The following is a 20025-nucleotide window of genomic DNA, read 5'->3' on the forward strand; positions in this document are numbered from 1 at the left end:
ATACTAGCTGCCTTTTTCCCTCTTTATTGCTTCTTCCCTCTTTCAAACACATCAAACAAATTGAGGAAAGCTTTTTGTCTTGAAGACAAAAGCTGATTCATGGGAACCCCCAAGGAAAAAGCTTAAAACCCACAAACTTATCAGCTAGTTTTATAGCAAGCTTCATTCTTTCGAGGGCAAGTTCACTTATCCTCTCTCATCAGAGACATCACACTGAGCTGGGCATGTTTGTAAGTATGAATTTCATGAATCACACATCTTAAAAGCAAGCACAGAAATAAGGGCAGGCATAGCCAGAGGTCAATATGCAACATGTATTGACTAGGGCAAAAGTAATGAAGGTAGATTTAGCCCTCCAGCACAGACCTCACCAGTTATTTATCTCCCAATAGATGAAACCACAACTAAGGGATTGGTATGCTGCTATTTCCTAGAGTAGCAATTTGAGCCTGGCTATGTGGCACTCTTCTCCCAGAGTACAGCATCAACCCCCCAGGTTCACCCAGTGTGACAGGCACAACAAAATGATAAACAAGCCACTTACACTTGCACAGGAAGACATCACATGCAAGTCCATGACAGCAGTTTTACATATGTCTGAAGGATTTCCCCAGACTGCAGAGAAGTTTACAAGAGAAGCTGTGAGTCTCTCACTGAATATGCTGTAGACACATGTGGTAGCACACCAACTGGTGCTGATGGTGGCTGGCAACCACCTATTGAGTGTCCTACCTGTTATCCAATCCACTTTGGGGGAATGACCAAAAGACCCTTACATCTATCAATGTTTAATACTGCTAGCCTTTTTGCCCATTTTACTCTCCCAGAGCAACAAGACTCTTCATTAACAATGTCCCATCTGGGATTCTGCAACACTCACAGGGAAGAAGAATTCACAAGCATTCACCAATCTTGTGGCTAGGCACCCAGATTCTACAGCTTCCACTATCATCAGTGTCATTTAAAGAAAGACAAAGGGAAAAATCAAGAAAATCCAGGGGAATATTAAATACACAAGAAACTAACAGTTTCCAAGAAATTTCATTTTCTCCTTCTCTCTTTCTTTGGCCAAAAGACCCTTGCAAAACACAGACACCAGCAGGGCTATCAGACTGCTTGTGCACCATGAAGGGAGAGTTATTGCCTACATCTACCCTACCAATATACATAGCGCATGAAGACAACAAGAGACCACTACCCTTGTTTTGCTTACTCTGGAAAAAAAAGCACATACGCATCTGGGCCAAAATGGACCTGAGAAGTTTCATCTGTCTTTACCACAGACAGTGTCCTTAGATGCTGTGTATAGTTAACTTGTTTATTAGTCCAGCTCTTGAGTCAGCCTTCATTTCCCAAGCTGCACAGACAAGATTTGTTGTCTCAGCTGCACTTCTTTTCCTCCATTCTGCCTCTGCTAAAGGCTTCTTCTCTGATACACCAGACTAGTAAAGAAGTATCCTTAACAGCAGCCCAAACAATGGTGAAATGCTTTCTAGGAAAGGAAAACCTGGAAAACCAGCCTGGATGTACAGCTTCACTCAAGTTTATTTAGAGAAAACAGACAGACTTATGCTGCCTTGAACATTTTATCACAAAGACATAAGCAGCTACACTGAATTTTAAAGCAGAACATTAGACAAGCTGAAGTCATTTTCCCTTACACGTTAGAACAAGTTAGTTGATTTCTTTTGATATACATCGGTAATGATTTAATTAAACTCTCCTGATTATCTTAGATCCGTTCTATGCAAAATCGCAGGCTGAACAGGAGTCTACTGCACTTGACAGGACCGGAAGGGTATACTTTTCCCATCGGCTTGCCCTCAAGCATGCAGAGTACCTTGGCAACTGCTATACCCTTAGAGAGCTTTGCTGTAGTGTCACTGCCTCATACAAAGGCAAAAAAATGAACTTTGAACTCCATATGATTTTTTTTTTCCTTTTTGTGCTTTACTCTCACAGAAAGTATTCAGAAGTCAGGATTTTTGGATCTCCCTAAAGACAAGACTTCTCATGTTCAGAGCTCAAATACCACATCATGCATAAAAAGCAGCATGGCATTACTTTTTATCTAGTTTCCACTACTTGGGTTCTTGAGAACTCTTGTATCCTTAAAATCTTCATTAAGTCACATAGTTCAAGGCTGGAGACATGTCCTGTGAATACCAATGCAAAAACTGTGGCCATATCACGGGCCTTGAACTGAGAAGAAAAGATCATTTTCTGTGCTTCCTTTTTAAAATCCAATTGTTGCTCCAGAGTCAGAATGGATTCTAGAGAAGGTTTTCAGCTGCCCAAAACACAAAAGAGACTTCACACCTGAAGCTGTATTTTAGACCATGACCTTTTAAATCATTATTGTTCTCACACAAATTTCCATGACAATCGCAAAAATGCATGAGGCTAATTGGAAAGTATTTAAATGACATCTGGTTTTGTTTTCTTTTTCTTCCCCACACTCACTGGGGATCTGAAAATGGTGCATGAAAAGGAGACTTCATAATCTTCCCCATAGCCACCCAAAAATAACTTTGTTAGCATGGCTTCCCATCTGTATATTATATATGCTCAATAGACATATATGGCTTCTAACTGGCTCTGGCCAGAAGATGATGGTGCATGGAGTAGTTTGTGCTTTGGCTCTGCAGCACACTTTCACAGTCCCTCACTTCATCATTAGGCTTTGGTGATTAGATTTCACTTTGTCTCTATTTCTGACACTATATCAGTGTCAAATCAATCATATTCAACCTTATCTGAAGACAGAATGGAACTCCTCATTCCTCATCAACCATCTTTCAAGGGAGTCTCCTACAGCAGACACTGGTCTGGACATATTTCAGTTAGAGGTGTTTGGAGGACCTGTTATGTCCAAAGCTTTGGCACTGAATCTCTTTAGATTAAGCTCTTATTTATGAATCTTCTCTTGTATGTAAAGATATTCTAATTCTTTTAAACACTTAGCATACTGAAATATGCAATGAAATACAAAGAATTAGAAATATATGAGTGTACAGTAAGACCCGCAAGCTCACTACGTATTTAATAAGATTTTAACTCCAGATTTCATCACCACATTCTTATTTTTATCACTAGGAGCTCAGAAATTTAAAATCCTTCCCAGAAGTATTATTCCGTGTTCTTGTTTGTTTTTAAGCAAAACTCAAAATATTTTATGTGTAACTGTGCAGTCTTTAATTTCTATGGCTTTCCTTAGAGCAAGGAAATAGCAAGATTTAGTTTAGACAACTGGTTTTAATTTAAGCTATTTTTTTGTGTTTCAAGGAGAAATCCAAGTTTCTGGCTAACTTATATGGCCAGGAAGAAAGAAAACTGAAATGGTGTTACTCCTACAAATCCTCAGTGTAACTACCCAAATTAGCACTGCAAATGCAATACAAATCTATACTACAATGTATTTTAAGTATTCCTACCACCATTTATGGCCTTCTAGGCTAACAATATCTCTAGTATTGGCCAACAGATCATTAACTATTCAATGACTTCCATGCTGACATCTCATTATGGCCTAGATTTTGATATCATTAATCAAATAACTATCTTATTCCATGAATAGTCATCCCCCTGACATGAGCTCTCTGAATAAGGACATATTTAGCCCAAGTATTAGATTTGGCATTGAAACAGAACAGACTATGCAGATAAGAACTTTCAAATTTGGATGGAAATAATCATGTTTAAGCACAGTTCTACAATATGCTAAGTATCAGCTGTTTTTAATGAAGTGTTGACAGCACTCAGTATGAGGGATGAGTTGCGCTTTACAGAAAAAACCTAAGGTGGAGTAAATAGGGAAATGAGAAATTTGACTAAAACTTAAATCTTGAATTGCTAAATTTTCCACCAATGGAGGACCATGCTACAATACAGGAGACAAAATGCAGGAGCTGTTTTTCTGCAGTGTTCACTTTCCAAAAACTTTTGCTGGCAGTTTAGATAAACTTAGTCTGTCTTCTGCAGATGAATAGTTGCAAAGTAACCCCACTGATGTAACTTCAAACAAGTTCTGCATTTAAAATTATCATTTGTTCTTACAAAAAAAAAAAAAAAAGCAAAGCAAAACAAAACAAAAACAACAACAAAAAAAAGCCACTCTGTTTCTGTTATTTAGACAAAGCCATCTTGGCTCCACAGCTCTTTCTTAAAAAGGAAGTCTGGCTTGGAGGCACAGGTTTGCATGAAGTCAGTGGAAAAAAGTTATCCTGTATTATACCATAACATGGTACTGCATCTGTTCCTCTTCACCAAGAGAATAAATTAACTCCCTTCCATGTCAGTATAAGATATCTATACCATATAACACTACCTCTGACTTGTAGGTACTATTTTCTGACTCAAGTTCATTGAAAATTGAGCAAATAGACAAAAAAAAAATGTGGTTAGTTATTGAAATAATCTAATAATCTGGCATTAAAATTGATTGACAGAAGCAACAAAATCCCTCTGCAGTGGGCTGAGACTGTACAGTTAACTGGCAATTATCTTCTCCACCACAGCTGCCTCTTCATATAAAGGACTTTTCAGCTACATAAACAGACAGCTTAAGGATAAGTTTTATTATGTGCTCAGTATTGATCTGACTGCACTTTCTTGAAGTCAGTGGTAAAACTGTGACTGAGCTAGTAGGAACCCTCCCCTCTTCTCAGATTCAGTTTATTACTACAGTAAAATATTTTGCATAGCAATACAATTATATATGAACATAATCCACACACTCCAGCAGCTGAGACCATTCTGTGACCATTTGATCTTCATGGGGGTCTTCAAACACCCCAATATCTGTTGGAGGGACAAGACAGCAGGGCATAAGCAATCCAGAAGATTTCTGGGGTGCATTGATGATAACTTCCTCCTCCAAGAGACAGAGGAGCCAATGAGGAGAGGTGTAGAAGGGGCCTACAAGGAGGGGCCAGTGGGGAATGTGATCAAGGGCACAGTTGCAGTGACCCTGAAATGAAGAGTTCAAGATCCTTAGGACAATATAGAGGGCATAGAGCAAGCTTGCTGCTTTGCATTCATGAGAGTAGACATTGGTCTCTTCAGCGATCTGTTTGGTAAAGTACTTGGAGGGAAGAGAGGCCCAATAAAGCTGGCTAGTACTCAATAATCATTCTCCAAGCTCAGTAGTAATACATTACAACAAAGAGGAAGTCAAACAAAAACACCAGGAGGCCTAAAATGAACAAGAAGATCCTGGACTAACTCAAACACTAAAAGGAAGCCTATAGAGACTGAAAGCAAGGACAGGTATCCTGCGAGGTATACAGTGACATTGTCCAAGCAGTCACAGATCAGAGTAGGAAAGCTAAGTCCTGACAGAGTTAAATCAGAATTAATCTGGCCAAGGAGGTCAAGGGAAACAAGGAAGACTGCTACTAGTATGTCAATGATAAAAGAAAGTGCAGGGAAAATGTGAGCCCTGTCCAGAAGGAAACCTGAGACCTTGTTACTCAGGCTGTAGTGAATGCTGAGGTACTCAACAGCTTTTTTGCCTTAGTCTTCACTGACAAATGCTCTAGCCCTATCATCCACGTCACAGAAAGCAAAGGCCAGTGCTGGGAGAATGAAGGAGCATCCACTGTAGAAGAACATAAGGTTTGAGACCACCTAAAGAAACTAAAGGTGTCCAAGTCCGCAGGACTTGATGAGATGCATCCAAGGGACCTGAGGAAATTGGCAGATGAAGTTGCTAGGCCACCATCCGCTATTCTCACCGTATTTGAAAAGCAGTGGTAGCCCAGTGAAGTTCTCACTGACTGGAAAAGGAGAAAAATAACCCCCATTTTTAAAAAAGGCAAAAAGAAACACCTATCAAATCTCAGGCCAGCCAGTCTCCTGTGCCAGATCACAGAGCAGATCTTTCTGGAAACTATGCTAAGGCACATGGAAAACAGAGAGGTAACCGATGACAGGCAATACAACTTCACAAAGGGCAAACTCTGCGTGACAAATTCTGTGGCCTTCTACAGTGGGCTAACAGCATTTGTGGATAAGGAAAGAGCAAATTATATCATCTATCTGGACTAGCAGAAAGCATGTGATGCTGTCCCATGTGACATTCTTGTATCTAAATTGGAGAGATGTGGATTTGACAGATTAACCACTCTGGGGAATTGGCTTTATGGAAAGGATTGCAGTCAGTGGCTCAGTGTCCACATGGAGACCAGAGATAAGTGGTCTTCTTCAGGGATCTGTACTATTTAACATCATTTTTGTTGACATAGGCAGTGGGATCAAGTGCACCTTCAGTAAGTTTGCAGATGACACTCAGCAGCACAGTGCAATCCTGATAGAACATAACGAAGGGATGCCATCCAAAGGGACCTGGACAGGCTTTAGAGGTACCTGTGTGAACCTCATGAAGTTCAACACAGCCATGTGCAAGGTGTTGCACCTGAGCTGGGGCAATTCCAAGCATGAATATAAGCTGGGTGATAAGTGGATCAAGAGCAGCACTGCAGAGAAGGACTGTGGGGTCATAATGAAAAAACTCAACATGAGCTGGCAATGTGTGCTTGCAGCCCAGAAAGACAGGCGTGTGTCCTGATCTGCTTCAAAAGATGCCTGACCAGCAGGTTGAGGGAAGTAATTCTTTCCCTCTAATGCACTCCCGTGAGATGCCACCTATATTTAGTTCTGGGGTCTCCAGCACAATAAAAGATGTGGGTCTGATGGAGTGGGATCCAGGATGAGCTTCTGCATATTATAACACTTCTCTGTACTTAAGAGGGAAACGAAGATTCATTTTTGAAGAACACATCAGTTCTTCATTCCAGAACAATACAGATTTGTCAAAACTGCTTCTGAAAGCTAGGAACAACCTATTTTGAATGTATAAGCCTAGATTCAAGATTTGATTCAGAATTGAATTCTATCACAGATTTATGGAGGATGAGTGTTACGGATTCTACATGTTCAAGCAAGCTGTCCACTGACAGACACAGATGAAGCACAAGTAAAACTAAGATAATACTGAGCATTAGTGAAATTCCATTGCTTAATTTTCAGTTCCCAAGCTTTCATGTTTTATAACTACCTGAAGGGAGGCTGTAGTGAGGTGGGGGTCTGCCTCTTCTCTCATGTAACTAGTGATAGGACGAGAGGGAATGGCCTCAAGTTGCACCAGGGGAGATTCAGGCTGGACGTTAGAAAATACTGCTTTTCTGAAAGAGTGGTCAGGCACTGGAATGGGCTGCCCAGGAGGTGGTGGAGTCACCATCCCTGAAGGTGTTCAAGAAACATTCAGACATGGTGTTGAGAGACATGGTTTAGTGGGGTTATATTGGTGGTAGGCGGATGGTTGGGCTGGATGATCTTGTACGTCTTTTCTAGCCTTGGTGATTCAGTATTTCTACGATTCTATAGTCTTGGCAAGACCTGTATTTATTGTATTTGATAACTCTTTTTAAAAGTGACTGGGACCAGTCAGCTTCTAAATATAAGAGAAAAATGCACACTTGATTTCAATGACTAAGGTCTCCAGCAGTCATTATCAGGAGAAAATTTTGCATGCTTTAATTTATTTCTGCTCTTGTATAGAGTACAAATAAGCAATTAGTACCTTAATATGTACTTACAAAAAGGTAGATTTTACTCAAAACCATAGCTGACTTATTGTTCACTAACCACAGTAAACCAAACATGTATCAGTCAAGCATCAGCTCAAAAAATCTACAGATAGGAACTAAAAGTATTTTTTTAGAAAAGAACAGTGAAACTGATATGGAATAAAGATCTGCCAACACAGAAGAAATATGACATATTTCTTATTCTCTACATATGAGAACAGACCAATCATAGGAAAATCTAACGTTTTTTCTTTTCACCATCCAACCCTTTGTTGAACTGAGACTGATCACAGAGTCTCATCACAGATCATGAAGTACCATGGATTTCACATCATGATCCATGGCTTGTAATCAGTATGTGGCAGAATCATAATCTCTCTGCTGCATTAGAACCATTTAATTAGCAACTTTTGCAAAGACTAAGGTTATACTATAGAACTGCAAATAATTTAACTAAAGATGCTAATCCTCAATGGAAAGTTAATGCTTGTTTTTGTCTTTCTGATGTTGAGATGCTTCTCTTTAAAAAAAGATTAAACTTGGATTTCAATTAAATATCGTTCTAACTTCATGTTCAGGACATGCAAAAACCTCAATTACATGCCAAACTTAAATAATATATTTAGCAGTATTTGTATTATACCCATCTTTATATACACATAAAACAAATACACAGTTTCTCAAACTTTTTATGCATTTATTTGAAAACCCTTTTACAACATCCAAAAAATAACATATTTCAACACCAGTTTTGTGTGAGCTGCTGTCATGAACTATAGCAGCTTTAAATCTGACTGTCTCTTCGTAGAATTCACATCTGTTCTTAATTAAGGTCCAGTACACCTCAATCTATAGGTTCACTTCATTCAGCAATTCTCTTCAGATTCAAAACTGCCAAAATGCATTGTACACAGAACTTATTTCTTTGCCTTTCCACGCTGGAACCCCAAGTTATTCTGAAATTTGTCATGCAGAATAAATATGGACCTATCTTACCTTGCATGTGTTCCACATAGCAATACACATCATAAGTTTCATTAGGAAAACGACGCCCATATGTTCTAACTCCTTTCTTTCCCATTTTATCGCCAAAGCAACCAATTCTTGGATGTCTAATTGGATATCTGAAATGCAGCATGTCAATATTTATTAATATGATAAGTCAGAACATTAACTCTGTACAGGCTAAGTAAACTAATTTGGGGAAATTTGGTCAAAGTGCCTTTTAAATGTCTCACCTAACAGTCTGATCAGACAACCAGCCAGCATCACATTGTTCAAATCCATCTTCATACGCTGCTTTCAGTTGCTCTGGGCTTGCTATGACAGCACCATTGTCCAGACAAGTCTGCTGAGCTTGCGTAAAATTCAAAGTGTACCTGCTGGTGGCTGCACGATAGTGGAATACTACACCTGAAAAGATAACAAACTCAGATTACTGACACATCTTGCATCATCTCCGCAATCATCATTATATTGTAACTTTACCTGGAAATTGTTACAATGGTAAAAACAGATGGGTACAATTAAAACACTAGAAGCCTGAGATATTCCATCATTCGAATTACACCCCCCCCTCTAGTGGCTACTACCAGTAACTATATGACACCCTATCTTGTTAATAGTTGGAATTATATTCAACATACTCTGAAAAAGTAATTAAATCATGTAAGCATTTTCACTTAAGTATTATATTATGGAACGTTGTGATTAAAAGGAAGAATGCACACTGAAGTATGTCCATATGCTATTGGCACTACATGACACACTGGCTTGTTGGCCCATCCAATTGCAAGTCAAATCGTGTGACCAGGCAAGACTAAAGATGCCTAATCACTGGAAAAAGGGGAATTAAAACCAGACTTTCAGAAGCAGCGAGCCACAGTAACTGCATGCAGAAGTGCCAAGAGTGAACGGGTTCATCCCTTGAGTGTTTGAGGTCTGCCAGCCACAGGGAGGCATGCAGCCAGTGGACACACCAAACAGTTTGTTCTTCTGATGCAGGCTGGATCGTCAGTGAAGGCCCTGGTGTCTGATCCTACGCATTCACAGATTATTGCAAATACAACATTTATAAACATATGTTTGTTGGCCTATTTTTCATAACTAGGCTTTCCTGCACACAGTACCAGTGATACAGACAAAACAAAGCTTGCTTTTATTATGGCCTTTCTGGTTCTGGAAAGAATCTAGACAACTTCCAAAATTACATGAACATATCAGGGCAGAGTTAAGATGGTTTTGGTTAAGACGCGTTCTGTCAAGGAGCCACATTCTGTTTTCCATACACTTATGATTCCCACTCAATTTGGCAACAGTAGTACATGTACATGTACACCGAAAACAATCCATAAAGAGCAGCAATTCTAAGATGGCAAGCAACAGATATTCCATCTGGCCAAGTCACATCCCTCCCCATAGCCAATGTCTTTTACAGTTTGTCACCAAAAGGATGCCTTCTGATGATGGTTGAAAAATAACATCTAACTTCAAATTTATTTCAATCAAAATCTTCAGAAGCATTATAGCACCATAAATCATCCACTACACAGAACTGCTAATAAACAATAAAAATAAATCATAAAATGTTCTTTTTTCTGATTATTTTATTGGAATACTTCTCGATGAGGAAACAGCATGCTGTTATATGACCTGGAAAATGGTGGCATTGGAGCAGTAATAAATTTAATGACAAGTCTTTGTTATTAGTACACTGTTGAAAGATGGAAATCTGATAACTTACAAATAAGTAGCACTATGAGCAACTTAGTAAACTGACCAAATTGGAACATACTTAGAAATAGTAGGTTTTCTTCATAAAGATTAATTTAGTAAAATTATCCTATTATTAAAGGTCTAACTATGGACAATAAGCAGAAGTTACTATTTTTTTTCTTTATTGTGGTTTGCTAAGGAAGTTTCTCAAACAATAATAGAATTCATTATGTGTACTCACACACAGGTAGTTCAAATGTCAGTCATCAGACATCAATTTTCATCAAAGCTTCTGGCAGAGAAACAGGAAACGGAAGAAGAAGCACCAGAAATTTCAACTTTACTATGGACCCACACACCAGCTGCAGTCACTACCTGGAACCTCATAGGTCACTACTGTCCCCTTAAAATACATTTTCTGAGTCACTAACAGAATACATAATACGCAGTGCTTCTTCCAAGCAGCAAAGTAATTTCAGTTTCAAATGCTGAACTGGCAAAGCCCAAAGTGAAGAGCAGATCACAAAAAATTATGGCTACATTTATATTCGTAAATTAAGTATTCCAGGCGCCTGCAATTCCATCATCGTGGCTGTTAAATTGCTAGATTAGTTCAGCAAGTTACTTGGCCCAGGCCCTCTAGCATCCTTCCAAACAATTTTCTAGGCAGACTTCAGGAGTTAGCAAAAATCAGGGACAACTTCCAGTGGGCACCTTTCTTCTCTCCTGAGAATGAGAAGACCAAGCATAACGGTACAGATGAGGACCACAGCACTCCAATGGCCTGCGCGCTACGGCACAGCCTCAAGGAAGCATATGTTCTTACTAATGTAAACCCTCAGTACTGGCAGACACAGAAAGGGAATGTCAGAGAGAGAGATTTACAAGCTTTTATGCCCCTACACTTTGTCTGTTCTAAGTCATCTTCCATTGCCTGCTTCAGGCAAATTTACAGATCATTTGTGCTGCTTTAAGTTATGCAAAGCTTTATCTATATGTATTTGTTTGTATACATATAAGCATGCGTGTAGCAGTATTTTGGCTTTGTTTACTCCAAAACCATCCAGTTCGTTATCACATGTCCATCACAGCACACTGCCTTACAACACAAAATGTTAAGGTAATGGCAACTAATTACTTTTGGAATTTAAAAGTTGAAAATAACAAAAATATTAATTGGAGATTTAAGAGCTTTATTTTAATATACTGGGTATTCTGTAACACAATCAATACTCCGGGCCAAATACCTGCTGGTATAAATCAGTAAGACTCTATTCAGTGGTACAACAGTAAATAAAAATTCTGAGGTTCAATTGACCTGTTTGGTCATGGTATTATTCACAAGCTGTCCAACTTGGCCTCACTGTTATTGTTATTGTACCAGCAGTATACAATATTTGACACTGACTGTTATACAGTCAAACCAGAAATGCACAAGTATGTGAAGTAATTTCCTCATTTGGCTTGTTGTTTTAATTCTAATTAAAACATATTTTATACAGATTTAGATTCATTTCCTCTAATACTTTTTTTCCCCCTGCAAGTTCACTTAACTGATGTAACATGACTTCATCCGGGCACAAGAACACTGCTTTTCCATAAAATCAGAGAAAGGCTTATTAACTTAGCAGGAGAAGGCAACATACTTCTCTGAACTCACATTATTTTAAAGCTTTAAGCTGCCTAAATATGAATGCGTTCTCAACAAGCAGTTATCTTGCCCCTTATTTCCTACAAACTGAAAGCAATCAATGCCCTTGTTGATGGCATACATGTGGACCTTGCATTATCTTAGTAAGGCAGGACTGAAGAGTTAACGCTACCATCAATTTAAAGAAGCTGCGAAGAAAATGCCTTTGGTCATTTGTAAATCCCAGAAAGGAACTTGGGGAATGCTTTGTTCTCCTCACCCAGATCCAAAAGGTAAACTTCACCTGTTCTCAGAGTTTAAGGTTCTTCCATTTCCAGTGAGGAGCCAATGGACATAAAAGAGCCTCCAAGATGAATGGGAAGGAGGACATCAGTATGTATAAGCCTGTGCAACAGCTGCAATAATTAGAAGACCCCCTGGGGCTAAGAAGATTAAAGTGCAGGACTTTCATTGTTTCAGTTAGACAGAGAGAAGGGGACAAAATCCATTGTCCGAGTTCTTGCACTTTAAAACATTTGTAAAGGATTTTTCCCCTTTGTCCACTTGCCCTCTGAAAGAAAAGGCAAGGGAGGAGTTGTCCTAGGAACAAATAAAGCAACTGGAAAACAGACTACAACAGCGTAATGTTGTCACTGAACATCTGGCAAAGTCAGTTTAATTACAGGAAGGAGCAGCAGTGTCTGCAAAAAAGAGCACTCACAGGAAAGTATTTTGCAGTATCCAAAATTCAGTTCTGCTGTCTGAGCAAGAGGGAATGTCTTTTATTCACTTATATTTGCCTTACACCAAAGAAGGAAAGCATGAAGTGTTTCACTTAACAAACTAGGACCTTCCTGAGTAAAAGACTAATACTGTGGTTTCACACCTTTGGGTTGCAGCTTTGTTTTATCGCTTGCCAGGAAAGCTGCAACGCTCCCTAGAACTAGAGGGAAGGGCTCCTTCAAGACACTTCCTGCTTTATTGTGGCTAATAAACAACAGCTTTCACTGGTGAGCTCATGCTGCTGTAACTTGCCTGCCTGGAGTCACACAAAGACTGAACTTCAAAAGTAGTCTCATACCGCAAAGAATATGTAAAGAGAAAAGATAATGATGGTAGTGGTTGTTCTGTTCATTTTTATTTTCAGGTCTTAGTCAAAGTGGTGCAGACCCTTCAAGCATCTCTCAATCCCAAAGCTAAAAGAGTGCTAAACAAATTTGGTGATCCTCCTTGCTTTTATGCAGAAAACAACTTACATTGCAAATACAATCCAAAACAGAGGCAACAGGGCAGAGTACTGCATCAAAGGAACGAATAGGATGGTATTTTGAGCTTCCTGCAATAAGTCATCTCTGTTCCCCACTCCAGGCTCTGCAACCATCCTGTGACTCCGATCTTTGGCTCTGGCAACCTGAGAGCAGGCTTGGATTGCATCCACAGCATCTTGGATGCCAGATGCCTCCAGGATCCTCTCTGCATGCAAAGAAAAAGCACAAACCAACCATCCAGCTCCACTTGCTGGCTCTCCAAGGACAAGACTTCTTGCACCAACTCGCACATCACTCCTCTGCCCAAAATCTTTGCCTCCATCCTCACAGAGTAAAGCAGCAGCATGCAAGTGTACACAGGCCCCTCCAAACAAGCTGGTTCAGAGAAGAAAGGTGGTTGATGCTGAGCCTGAACTGCATTCTTCTCAGGGATGACTTGTCAAAGTGGACGTCTTGGTTACCACACCTGCATCACCTCTGAACAGAAAGCCTAGATCACCTACCTGCCTTGTTACCTCTGCACAACTACGTACTTGGACACACAAGCACTCAGTGAGGCCAAGCCACTGCTATTGTTAAATTGTTAAAAAAATAAATTACAAGAAATACATACCCTCTCAAAACTGCCCTCACAGTATGAGACGACTGATAGGATAAAAATCAGCGTAGCCATGCATATCAGCATCTGCATTATCTTTTTATGGGAGGAGGTACGTGATCCTCTGCAGATCCTCAGCCTGGCCCCAAATCATTTGCAGCATTAGCTGCCATCTCCCAAGTCCTTGTGCCAGGGCTGTGGCAGATGGATCACAGCATCTTCATTCCCACTTCCTAGGTGCACTACACACAGAACCAGGTATTTCAGCATAGAAGTCAATTCCCCTCCCCTCCCTTTGACAGCCATTATATATTCAGCTCTTTACCTCATAGCTAAGAAACCTCTATCTCCCTTACCAGCACTTCCTTAGGAGAGTAAAGAATAAGCTTAAAAATGCAGCAGCCCATTTTTATTTAGTTATCAAGGAAGTATGGAATTTCTACATCAACAGGTGATAAGGATTTAAGACCGATAAATCTAAAAGATTACAAAACCCCATCTCTTCAAACACCATACTTCAGTGCTAATAAAGGGGAGCTCTGGCTTTAGAGAGAATAAATCAATTAGGTTGTCAACACACAATCTCTTAGGGCTCAGGGCACAATTGAGAGGCAGTGTTCCCACATTGGAAACAACATCCATTTATTATCATTATAATGCCTGCAAAAAATAAGAGTTTGCATAAAAATGAAATTGTGAATTACAGTCTACTCTGCCTCCCTAATTGCTGCTTCTTCCCATTAAGGAGGTCAGTATTTTAAGCCTAGGATTTTCCTTACTGGCTTTCTTCTAAAATCTGATTTGTAAAAAGCATCTCAAACAGTGGACTCAAGTAGAAGCTAACAAAAGAAGGCCCATGAAAGCAGTGGACTCCCAGGATAGCAGTAAGAAAAGGGTAACATTATTGCTGAAAAATACTCTCTGACAAGATTTTCAAAAAGAGCAAGAAAACTGAAGGATCACATTTGTCACTTCAACTAAACGTGCAGGCACCTCCAAGGTAAATAACCAAAAACTGGCTCAAGTGAGTGGTTAGTTCAGATCCTTTCATTTTGTTTACACTTGGTCAAATATATTGCTTTTTAATATCTCATAGCACTACAAAAAACAACAGTTCCATTAAATGTTCAATTATGTTTGAGAATGGAGTACTGTTATTCCACACTTCCAGATCAGCATTTTATAAGGAATCTTAAATCTTTTTTATACAAGTGGATGTTATTATACCTACAGAAATGGAATAAACATGGAGAGGTACAGCCGCACTTTTTATTAAACCCTTTGTGGATTCAAACTCACCACTGTTTGCTCCTGAAGGTTATGAGTCTAGTTTACACTGTCTGTCTAAGTCTCTCTGACCAGGGAACAGGAATGAGGACTGCCAGAGAGCTCATCTCACCCAGAACTCCAATCAGAGAAGAGCTGAGTGCTTAGCTTAGTCTAGACACCTGACTTTAAATCACTGAAGATAAAGCAAATTCTGCCCTGATTTCATGTCTCCTGACTTCAGACCCATCACCCAAGTCACAGCTGTGAAACTTGATAAATTATTAGTGGGTGACTGAACACTCAGGGATGATGGTCAGAAGGCTTGAAGATCATTGCCTGCTGGTAATCAACCTCTAAACTGTCTCTATCCATACATCTGCACTAGGATGCAGCTGAAATCCCATCTACGTCAAAAAGAAGCTTGAAGTGGGAATGGAGAGAGCTCTATGCCAGCTAAGGAGAAAGGAAAACAATCTTTCCTCAGTACTTGAAGGCTCTTGATACTTGGCATTTTGGGGTAACAGCAACAAGGAAGCAACTAAGAACAATGGCAAAATAGGTTTCCAAAGACAGTGATAGTAAAATAGAATAATTCAGTTGGAAAATACCTACAAAGATCAAGTCCAACTGCTATGGACACCTAACATGGGCTTGTTTATGATGTGGGTTTAATAATATCAATAACAAGAAGGATCCTAAATATAAGGTCAAAACACCATAGAAAAATAAAATTTCAACAGCTGTAAAAGAAGAATTGCTCATGGGAAAAAGAAATTTTCAAACAGTATAATGTAAAGAGGATGCAACATCTCAAAGGAAAAGCAAATATGAATTAAGTGTTCCGCATATTCCACTTTTTGTAAGAGGTCCAAGTACATAATACTGTAGACTGCTAGATATGTTATGAACAAAAAATCATCCTGTCTGAGAAGTTGATGTAATTATAGCAACAAGCAGGGTGCAAGGAAAAAATGTCTTACAACTAGTAACGGAAAATAAGGTATCCAGCATGATGAAACTATGCAACACTGTAGAGCTGCTGACGCAGACTCCTTCCCCAGCCTCAAGGAGAACCCATGACTGCCATTAACTAAACAGGGTATGCATCTGGCAGCCCTGAAGCTTCCTGTGCAACTAAAATTAAGCATTTCACACTTCTGTCTTAAGCTTTCACCAGCTATAAAGTGAAAATTAACATGAGGGGTACAGTTCAGCCTAGCCCTGCTGACTTTCAGTGACATTGAAAGTGGGATTGAGTGCACCCTCAGCAAGCCTGCTGATGACACCAAGCTGAGTGGTACAGTTGATACAACAGAAGGAAGGGAAGCCATCCAAAGGGAGTTGGACAGGCTGGAGAAGTGGGCCTATGAGAACACAATGAGGTTCAACAAGCACAAGACCAAGGTGCTGCACTTGGGTCAGGGCAATCCCAAAAAAGAGTACAGAATGGGAAAAGAACACATTGAGAGCAGCCCTGCTGAGAAGAACTTGGGGGTTCTGGCAGCCAAAAAGCTTGCAGCCCAGAAGGCCAACTGTATCCTGGGGAACATCAACAGAGTGGCGGCCAGCGGGGAGAGGGAGGTGGTTGTTCCCCTCTACTCTGCCCTTGTGAGGCCCCAGCTGGAGTACTGCATACAGGTCTGGGGACCCCTGCACAAAAAAGACATGGAGCTGCTGGAGTGGGTCCAGACGAGGACCACAAGGATGATCAGAGGGCTGGAGCACCCCTCCTATGAAGAAAGGTTGAGGGAGCTAGGATTGTTCAGCCTGGTGAAGAGAAGGCTCCAGGGAGACCTCATTGAGTCTTTTCAGTACTTTATGGGAAACTCTAAACAGCAGAGAGACCAATATTTTACATACGCAGATAGTGATAAACAAGGGGGAATAGCTTTAAACTAAAAGAGAGGAGATTTAGATTAGATATTAGAGGAAAATTCTTTACTCAGAGAGTGGTGAGGCCCTGGCACAACTGTCCAGAGGAGCTGTGGGTGCCCCATCCCTTGAGGCACTCAAGGTGAGGTTGGATGGGATGGGGCCCCATCTGGTGGGTAGCAACCTGCCCATGCAGGGGTTTGGAACTGGATGGGCTTTAGTGTTCCTTCCAACACAAACCATTCTGTGATTCCATGATCTTTGGGATGTAACATGCAAAGTGCCTGACAACTCATTCATGGAGAGGCAGGCACTCATTCAAGCAGGATGGACAGTCCTGACTGATTTGGGCATTAATGAAGGCATATAACACAACATGTAACACGGTTATCTGCAGTACAAAAGGAACTAGATTTGAAGTGATCAAGCATGTCCTTGTGGTTCTCTCTTTCTATGACTTTCTGTCAGCAGAACAGTGCTGGCATTTAAAGAATTGAAATAGAGTATTTAAAGGGAGATTATAATCAGGAGGGAAATCAACTTTTCACACAGGTTGATAGCAATAGGACAAAGGGGAATGGTTTTAAACTAAAGGAGGGAAGATTTAGATTAGATGTCAAGGGGAAGTTTTTCACTGAGAGGGTGGTGAGGTGCTGGCATAGACTGCCCAGAGATGTTTTGGATGCCCTGTCTCTGGAGGTGTTCAGGGCCAGGCTGGATAGAGCCCTGGGCAGCCTGGTCTAGTATTAGATATGGAGGTTGGCGGTTCCAAGCACTAGAACTTGATCTAGTGCTTGATCTAGCAATTTGTAACTATGCCTGTGGTAGAGGAGTTGGAATTTGATGACCCTTGAGGTCCCTTCCAACCCGAGCCACCCTATGATTCTACAATTCTATGATCCTGCTCTTCCTGAAGCATCAGAAACATTCCTTCTCACCTCTAAAATGTCCCCACAGAGCGAAGCTGGCAAAAATCTCCAATAAGTTAGTTGTGTGGGGTTCAGCCATATGATCAAGAAGTTTACTGTAATATTAGCAGAGTCATAGTAACTGCTTTGTCTATACACTATCAATCCACTGAAAAGGTGAAGCAAAAAGTGCTTGCTCAGACCTCAGAGAATGAGTGCTACACAAATGCATTTTATCTTTCATTCCATGACCATAAAATATGCACATTAGGAAAATCAGTGATAATCTTACCCAGCTTTATGCAAGCAACAGTATCATCCCTGCTTTGAAGAGAAGACCAAAGCTGTACTGAAAGACACTAGGTCTCAGCTCAGAAGTTACCACAATTAATGTATGAAGAAGATTTTCCCATACTGTGCTAACAACAGGTGATGAAGAATGCACAAAGAACACATATCTCTCCTTCAGTAATTGCTATTATTTTGGGGTGCAGATTCAAAAAAGATGACATAATCAAAACAAATTATGTTTGTGATTAACATACTTTTTTTTTTTTTAAGATTATAGCTGAACTCACAAAAATGCTGAAACCCTACTGAAGTAAGGGTACAAAATTTAAGCAACAATATTAATGTGAAATCTTTATAAGTCTGATAAAATATATTTGTTAAGTTAATGTAGAAATGGAAAATCAAGTGTACAAATGATAATTTAACCACACTATTTTACTATGTGGGTGAAGATATAGCTTGTTCTGTTCCTCAAATTTTGACATCAAAAGTAATTACAGAAAAGAGTTGTTTCAGAAAGAAAATGCTGTGTATGAAATTTTCCTTCAATTTAAAGAAGATCTGAACCGTGCATCTCACTGCAGTGTTCTGCAGCAGCAGCAACACAAGCTAAAGTATTGCCATAAATCATCTGATATTTTATTGCAGTGAACATCTGCTGCTCCTGGATACAGATACATAGTCAAGGGAGCACTCTGAAGGACTAAGGAATGCCAGGTACATTCATTACTGAAAAATAATGTTCAAACCAGGATTTCTTTTGCTTTTGCCATTAACACTAAACAGCTTATGAAGTTAGAGAGACATTAATAGTTACACTGATTTATTGTGTTTCCAAATTAAGACCACACCTTTAAAACCTTTCATTGAACAGATGCCAAAAGACTGCTAAAGTTAGGTTAGACATAGTGGAAGAACAATATAGTACTAAGCTTACAAAAAATCTTAGCCAAAGCCATGATTTCCAACAGAAGATCCTAATGTTTGTTTTGGGACTCAAGTCACTTGAGTAAATATCTAAGTTTCAAAAAACACGTGAGTGCAAAGAAGTGCAAGGTGGAGTCCAAACCAATGCTCATGCAAGCAGGTACATCCATGCAGCCCAGTGTTCTGAGTAATTTCAGTCCAGAATTTGCAGTTACATGGCACAGCGCCTGGGCTAACATGTCCTGCCTTTCAGCAGTTTATTAGTTCAGGCTTAGTGCCAAACTGACGGCTATATAGCACCAGGCTCTGGAACAGTCTACCCATAGTGCTGTATAAGCAGGATCTTAGAAGAAAAATGCCAGTAGATCAGATGCTTCTTTTGCCATTTACACTCTATTTTAAGTTTTGTCTCTTGTGCTTCTTTACTAGAACAATTCTCTTTCTCAAAGTTTTGGAGGCTATTTCCTTAAAGTGCTTGCAAGCCAGCTCTTAGGGCTGGGTCTTCCAGGGGAAGCATATTAGCAGCCTTCTACCTACTGTCTTCCTGCAGCTTTTGGCAGACGATTCTCCCACCTATCCAACTGTTACTATGGACACAAAAGAAACTTCCTTGGTGCTTCACGTTTCTATCACCGAAAGAGCTGTTTGAGCTTAGATGGTTTATGTTCTCACATGCCAAGTGACAAGAGAAGGCAGATAGAGCTCCAGTAGGGCAGAGCAGTTGCTTCTGTTCATCCTACAGAAACAATTATTAAGAAATTGCTTCCGTCTGCCAAGTCTGTCTTCTTATAAAGACATCAACATTTTCAGATAGATGTATTACATTATGTACCATGGTTCAAAAGGTCTGGTTTTGGAAAACTTTAGAGGTACCTGCTAAAAAAAAAAAAGTAATTGTGAAAGTAGGAGTTTATCTCGTAAAGGATATAAAACCAATCAAAGTACTACTGGCACAAGT

General features: G+C 39.9%; 1 protein-coding gene across 6 annotated transcripts in view; it reads right to left on the minus strand.

Moving 5' to 3' along the window:
* VCAN (versican) overlaps positions 1-20025 on the minus strand; it is a 108197-nt gene that overhangs the window by 71295 nt on the left and 16877 nt on the right. For all 6 annotated transcript variants that reach the window (XM_021380775.1, XM_021380774.1, XM_021380779.1 and 3 more), the window contains 2 exons: positions 8828-9002; positions 8586-8713 (listed from right to left, as the gene is read on the minus strand). In XM_021380775.1, coding sequence (XP_021236450.1) covers positions 8586-8713; positions 8828-9002 — 303 coding nt within the window. The remainder of the gene's footprint in view (positions 1-8585; positions 8714-8827; positions 9003-20025) is intronic.

Source organism: Numida meleagris, chromosome Z (assembly GCF_002078875.1).
Source record: "Numida meleagris isolate 19003 breed g44 Domestic line chromosome Z, NumMel1.0, whole genome shotgun sequence".
Taxonomy (NCBI): domain Eukaryota; kingdom Metazoa; phylum Chordata; class Aves; order Galliformes; family Numididae; genus Numida; species Numida meleagris.